Here is a 7,629-nt window from a genome sequence, read left to right on the forward strand (position 1 = left end):
TTAGGTATGAATAAAGTTCTGAATACTCAGAAGCGAGGTATGGTAGTGGTGATGAGTACATTGAGTACACAGTATGGATGTGTGATGGTATATGCTAGGCGTTGACAGGGAGGACAGGGTTGGGACCAGGGCCGGGCACTGTATCTGAGTTAGCCCGCTCCTCCTCTGACTTTTCTTTAGGAGCCGACAATGTGGTGTTGGAATTTGAAAGGGTTGGGTGTGGATAGCTTCTTCCGCAGAACCAGGTTGCCTGCAGGAGGTATTACGGCGTGCCAGCATTTTAGGCGGGATTTGCATAAAGCGTGTTGGTGATGTATTAAGGTACCTTTTGGTGTGTAATTAGGGTTAAGTGTTACCAAGTTTCATTTAGTCAGATCCAACTGTAGAAGACTAGTAAGACATATATATGGTGCAGCATTTTTTTTTCGTAAACTGGTATTGGTAAAAATGTGGTTATTGTAAGGTCTTGAAGTAAGAGTAAGATTACGAGGTCGAAATTGCCGATCTTCTTTAAGTTCAAACTAATTTAAATTGGGCAAGACTCAAAGAGCAACTGAGGGTTATTAATTCAGCAATTGCATTTTTAAATTTTTAGGAGGCAGGTACATGTATGTTACGCGTTACTTATTGGTAACTTAGGGAGTATGTTACTTTGGATGTAACAGTGTGGGTAATATCGAAAAATGAAACTGTGGAAAAATGGATTAGAAGCTAAGAAGAAACACCATACTTAATGAGAACATCTTGTTGCGAATATATTCAAGTTCATTCAATATTATTCAAGCGTTCTTCGAATATATTCAAGGTTCATTCAATATATTCCAAGGGTTCAATTCCATACTATTCAAGAATTGCATTCGAGATATATCTCAAAGATTCATTCAATATATTCAAAGATGGGTTAATCTCCTAAACGGCATGCATAATATACATATAATATAGTATATTATATATATACACACATATACACTGATATATATATATCATATTACATATACATATATACACACACCACACATATATATATTACATATACATATATATACACACAGGCCCGTAACAGCTTGATTTTGATTTGCATGGCCTGAAATATCTTTTTTTAAATGATCTAACATGTAAAGCATTTTTGAAAAGAGAGCTTAGCTTAGCAAGGCTTCAGCAGATACAGCAAAGGCAAAGAGCGGGACAATAGGGGAAGTGAGCGGGAGGTAGGCAGGATGGAAAATCCCCCCAATCTTTTCCAACAATGTTCAAACTCTGAAACGTCTGTCATTTTATTCAGGTAACGGTGCGTTGTACCGGTCGCCTGTCAATGACGTCATATATCCTTTGCGCAGGCTTTGTTGTTGTCTGCCAGAAGCCGTCTGTTTTTATCCACTTTTAAACCTAATTTTTTGTCTTACACTTTTTAGATCATGGTCATTTCTAACTATATATTTTAACCAGATAAAGCGTTTTAGTCATCGGATGTCTGAATCTTAGGCTACCAGAGTAACAAGCTGAGCTAACGATAGCAGCAGCTCGGCTCGCAGCCCCACCGGGAAGTCCTTTGTGTGCCGAACAGTGTCTGAGAGACACACACATTTCATTCTGAGATGAAGAGACCCCAACGGATTTTGGCTCCAGATAGAAACTTCTTGAACAATGAACACAGAAGGAATCCTAACCAGGAGAAGATGACTGCAATTACAGCAATGGTGGTGAAGAAAAAACTCCCACAATCCCACGTACTTGACGACATCACCACACGTTATCTTTTATTATTGTTTTGATGTGATAGAACCCCTAGCGGTGGAAATTGCAAATTATATGTTTAATATGACCACATTATTGTTATTGTTATACATTATTAATGTATGTATTATATTTTAGTTCCACAATAGCCATGCCAACTCATACAGTGCATGATTGGATATAAGTTACTCCAGGCCTTAAAGCCAAACTTAAACTTCATTCAGCACAACATATCAACCTACACATTAATCAGAATGAAGCTTTTTTGATCTTAGCCACTGTTTAATACACTAAACCATATTCAACACAACCTCATTTTAAGCAGTTTCCACCTCAACCCCAGCACGACTTTCATATTAAGCAATCCAGCCCGTACCTGATTCCATGAACTCTTGGTTGAAGCTGCTCCAGCCCTCTTTGCTCTTCTCCAGGTTCTCCTCCATGACCTTGATGTCAGCGAAGGGACAGTTGCATTCTGGGAAGCGGGCTGAGCACCGGCACCAGCAGTCGTTGTTGCGGCAGAGCAACTCGCCCTCCGAGTTGCACGCCACATAGCTGAGGGCTGCCTCCACAAAACGCCCACGCAGGAACTCTGGCAGGACATCTTGCAAGCCTGGAAAAAAAAGGAGAAACACATGGTGAGGTCTTCATTTTCAGAATAAAGTGTTTTTTTACAGGCTGGTTCTGCATGCTTTCACATGTTATTTTTGTAAAGCTGAAAGTAGAAATGTTGAGAATGTGGAGCTGCATTTATAGCCTTTGAACATAATTTTTTTTTTATGATATATTAAAGAAATTTGGAATTCTTAGCATAGCATTTGTATTCATCATACCATTTCTCACAAGATTATAACCAAACATTTTCAGCACATCAGGGTGTCTAAGATTACATTTCCTTAAAAGCAACAATAATTGTAGCCTAAGCAGCTCCTTGCTGTTGGATGGAAAGGCATCTATTTTACAAATTGCAACTAAATGTTCCTTTAGTGGACATAAAATTTTAAACGTTTACCATAATTTTTAGTTATGTCTATGAAGCTAAAATGACAGTTCTAATTCAAGCTCAAATATATACATCAGAACGCAAGCTATTAAAACACTCATCTGCAGCACGGCCTGTGTAGCATCATTTCACATTGCTGACACTAATAAATGTCTTCTCATGGCTGAGGCCGATAGAAATGACATGTGCAAAGACAATAGCTCATCAGCTGGCTGTGTCTATTGAGTGTGGTCCTCTTGCCTGAAAAGAACAGTCATTTAACCAAATTTCAAATGGATCTCTGTTCTCTGGTTGATTGCAGAAGAGACTGCAGCTATGTACATGTGCGGTGGTATTATCACAGGGGCAAGAAAATAGGTTGTTTTCTCAGCTCAGCTCCTGTCATTTTCAGTGGAAGCTCAGTTAGTGTATATAAGTTTCGAAGCCTGCCCAAGGGCATGTTTTAGTAGGTTTGGGAGCTATCAGTAGAAACTGTCACCCAGTCTGCAGTCACCATAAACAACCTGCTGTCCAAACCTGCCATGTACAGATTGTTTCCTTGCACTGGTTTTCATTATTACTCCTTCCCGCTGTGTTATACGAGATTTATTTTTAACAATATGCATAGATGCCATTGATCATTTTCTCTGTTTTCATTACTCATAGGCTGTCAAGAAAAGAGGGTTACAGTAAAAGTAATGTAGATGATGGGTGTTGAGCCTTATTTTCATGATCAATACATATGTAATCTATATACAGAAATGCAAGAGAAACAACATTGTTACATAATTGCTAAACTTAATCCAAATTAAATTGCCATATAATCAATACTTTTATAACTTTTTCACGTGTTTGCCTCACGTCATGCAGTACTGCCTTATATCGTCACCAGAAAGTGTGTTTTTATCTTTCTCGGCTCTGATTGGTTGTTTTGTTCATTTACGAGGTGGATTCTGGCAAATGCCATTCGGAGCACTTCTACTACCTGATTTTTTCACAGATTATCTGTCTCATGTGCTACTGTCAGGATATAGTGAAAGTTTCAGCGAATATGACAAAACTTTATTTTTCGTGCAAAAAACTGCTGCAGCTTTAAATATACCTGGTTGAGTATTTTTCCCAATTAACAAGTGCAATTGTTTCTGTGCTACAATATATTGTCCGGATAAAAAGAGAATTTAGGCTTCTGTAATTGGCGTTTTCAGTTTAACTATTAACCCTCTTTATTCTTTGTGACTCATTTCACTTCACACAATACATCACAATACAGAGGGCTTACTGTAATCTGTTCATGACATTTCTTCCTTCAGGCATTTCTCTCTCAAGCAGGCCTTTTTCACAGAAGACATTTTGACATGTCACAGTAGCAAAAGCACAAAACTAATGATGGCTGAATTCCATTTAGCAGCTTCGGTTTCAAGGTCCCAGTACTGTTCATGCTGGTTTCTGGCACTTAGATAGAACAGAACACCAGGGGTTTTCCTGCTCTGCCAGGTCAAAATTGTCTGCTGTAAAGGCTACCGGTGGTACTGACCTATAAGTTGGCACCTGTGAGCCAAACAGATTCATGGCAAATGTAATCAAATACTGTGCAACCTCTCTGACACTGAATTTAAGCACTAACGTTAGAAAATCAAGCGCAATTTAAGAACTGCTTATTACATGTACTAAAATTCATTTTGTTTTTACATAGTTTACAATATGAAATTTGTAACGTAGCCCACTAATTGAGGGCCCAAGCCCAGAATCGATAATAATGAAATGCTCAAGATGTCCATCTTCATGTTATTTAACAGCAGGGTAAGCGCACAGTTTCAATTTCACTGCTTCCATTATTTAAATTATATTAAAAAATACATTGGTATGCTAATTATGGTGCCAATGTTTCATGACTTCATAGTCTATTAAATGAAATCAAAAGCTGATGTGTGATGTTAAAAGTGCATCATCATCTGTTAGAAGGCAGCAGGTGGCCTTCAGAAGACTTGCCGTGCAGTGTTCACGCTGCGTCTCTGAATCTGTCTGTTGGTCCATGCGTCTGTCTGTCTAATAATCATCAATTTGCTGTGTCAAAAGCTTCCTCTCTCCCCACTTCACAGTCTCACTCTGGATGATTTTCAACAGCCAAGTCAATCCCACTGTGCCCCGCTATGAATATGCATGTCTCTTCTTTGGTATTTACTCTTTCAATGGCTTGGAAAGAGATGTAATTAGTCACATTTCTCCTCTTCCATGCTTTGGCAGGTGCTTTGAGGTTTTTGCGTGTGTGTGTGTGTGTATGTCTGGCAGGGCTTTCTTCAGTTTGGGAGACAGCTAAATAACACTCTTCCCATCACCAATCACTATCCCACTTTCTCTGTCTCTCTCCCCACCTCGCTGTTTGTTGTTCTTTCTGTCTTTCAGTTACAATCACTCTGTCACATTTGGAAAGTAGATGTGGTAATTTTCCTGTAGACTGCTCTGGGTTATCTCCTTTTTGCTACAGCAGTGGCAGTAGTTGTTTCCAAATAAGCCTTGGTGTTAAGAGTCACATCATTCTGTTTTGAACTGTTTCATACGCTGAACATTTACAAAACCAATCTCAACAATCACTGATTCTCTTCTCTGTTTCTCCTACTAAATCACAAAAACACAAAGCATTTCAGAGGGTTTGGCTATATTCTAAGCGCTGCCAGATACAAAGATCACTGTAGTAGCTCTCAACCTAAAGGCGTAGTTGTAGGGCGTTAATACATATTTAATTGTTGTTTCATTAAAACGACCAAGAGTGGAAGCTGTAGTGTTTAAGTGGTGAACAATGACACTGTGATAGACATTAACATCAATGACTGGTGAAGACACATTTCTTTAAATTGATTGTTAGGTCATTGGCTGTTCAGTCAGCAGAAGTAGTTTAGTATTATTGTTTGGCCCGTATATACAGTATGCGATGTGATGTCATTTTAATGATTGCTTGAACTATCAATGCCCATCAAGACACTGGGGTTGGAAATTAGCTTGGCTGTTTTCTTTTAGTCCATTAGCAGTAATTAGCCACGCAGTGCAGATTGCAGCAGCCTTGCAGCTACAGTGCATACGTTTGAATTCCTGCCACTGGTGGTGGTGCCGTTCCAATGAATGTGATGGTTGTGTAGTACAAGTTGTATAGTTTCTCCTATGCTCCTGCAGTGGCAGTTACACAAATGGGAAACTACATTAATTAATGTAAGGAACTTAATTTATTGTAATACATGTGAAAATGTGTATGTATCCTCATGTGGCTGCATATTGTTGTGCCTGTGCTTTGAGATGTATGGCTGTTGTACAGTCTAATGCTGCATTTCCACCAACACATGTATGTAGATTACATTACATACAAAGTCAGTACAATAGATAATAGATAATAGTGCAAATAGACGCATAAAACCGAGCAACACCAATGATGTGACATGAAAACGTTTACTGGCAAAAGGAGAGATTTAGTTTATTTCTTAAACTTTTGAGATTAAAAAGTGGATTTATCCTCACTCTCTTCTCAACCTGTCTGCTGCAGGCCACAGAGGTGCCACCCCCACTTTGATCCATCTATGTGCACCAAGAGCTCTATGATACTACTTAATATTTATACAGAGACAGGACTAAAAAGGAGTTTGCTTGGAGAAAAGTAAGTTGGACTAACTGGTAAGAGTTGACAATGTGTCTGTTACTTGAGTCCAGCTATCGGTTTTACTTTACTATGAACTAAGTTAGCATAGCCCTGATTTGAACTCATTTTAAAAGTTGTTTGCTTGTCTAACTCAACAACTTAGAGCTCTTGACATTTTTCACCATAAAAACATCAAGCCACCCCAGCATCACGCAGTCAGCTAAGCTACCTGGAAGCAAGTTAAGGTGCTTATGATGGTGTTATTAATCTGATATTTGGTTCCCAACTTTGAGAAACGTATAGCAGACTGTGTGAATCAGTATTCTAGCCCCAGTAGTTAGTATGGTAATTGTGTATATCATAGAAATAAGACACAAGTGGAGAGTGGAAATGAGGACAGTTTTTCCAACACAGCTGTCAGGCAGATTGAAACACTTGTTGGTCACTCCTCTTTTCACCTTGTTGCTTTTCACCTTTGACACATGCCGTTATTGCAGCAGCACATTAGTATTCATCTCTTATTCATCGTCTTATTCACATCTGCTGATCCAGAATGAATAAAAAAGCACACCTCAATATGCCACACGCAGTGTCTCAGATGATTATAACAATGCAACTGAGCCTGCATGTATGATATGGCAGGTTTACTTATGTTAAAAGAGGCCTTCAACATGATTTTTTCTGAGTTGTCACATACACAAAACTCTTGATGGGGGATTATATTAGATTAAACATCCTCAAACATCTGAATGAAAGCTACAGTGAAAGCCTTTTCACCAACCAGTGAACATGTCACTGGGTGAAGGTCCTCGAGAGTATATATCAACTTGTTTTTGACATGGTGTACTTTCTAATTAATTCAGTAACACTTGTGGGTTTCTGCAGCCAAATATTGCAGTATGGAGCCATCCTGTACACAGGCATTTCATTTCAAATTAATTTAAAAGATTAATTTAAAACATAATACTCACCAAACTGGGTTTACTTGAATACAAGGACTTAAAAACTGCCATATTTAGTAACAATACGTGTCAATTATGTACATTTATTACAAATGTAATAATATGATTTTTTTTTATTTAGTTAATTTACCTGTTTCTTGTTTGTAAAAAGTATATTCAAATTAAAGGTAGCATTTGGAGTTTTTGACCACTAGAGGCACAATTAAGCAATGTTTTGATGAAAGGGTCAATTCAATTCCATTCTAAAGAGAGAAAGACAGAGGAAGAGATGCACTGCAGTAACAACAGCAACAGTAACAGCTATACTAGTAGAAATTACTACTACT

General features: G+C 38.3%; 1 protein-coding gene across 1 annotated transcript in view; it reads right to left on the reverse strand.

The window, feature by feature from the left end:
- brinp2 (bone morphogenetic protein/retinoic acid inducible neural-specific 2) overlaps positions 1-7,629 on the reverse strand; it is a gene marked incomplete at its 5' end in the record, with an annotated part of 97,383 nt that overhangs the window by 57,522 nt on the left and 32,232 nt on the right. The window contains 1 exon segment of the mRNA XM_035671200.1: positions 2,111-2,347. Coding sequence (XP_035527093.1) covers positions 2,111-2,347 — 237 coding nt within the window.

This window comes from Morone saxatilis, unplaced genomic scaffold (assembly GCF_004916995.1).
Source record: "Morone saxatilis isolate NCDOM2014 unplaced genomic scaffold, NCSU_SB_2.0 Contig23, whole genome shotgun sequence".
NCBI lineage: Eukaryota > Metazoa > Chordata > Actinopteri > Moronidae > Morone > Morone saxatilis.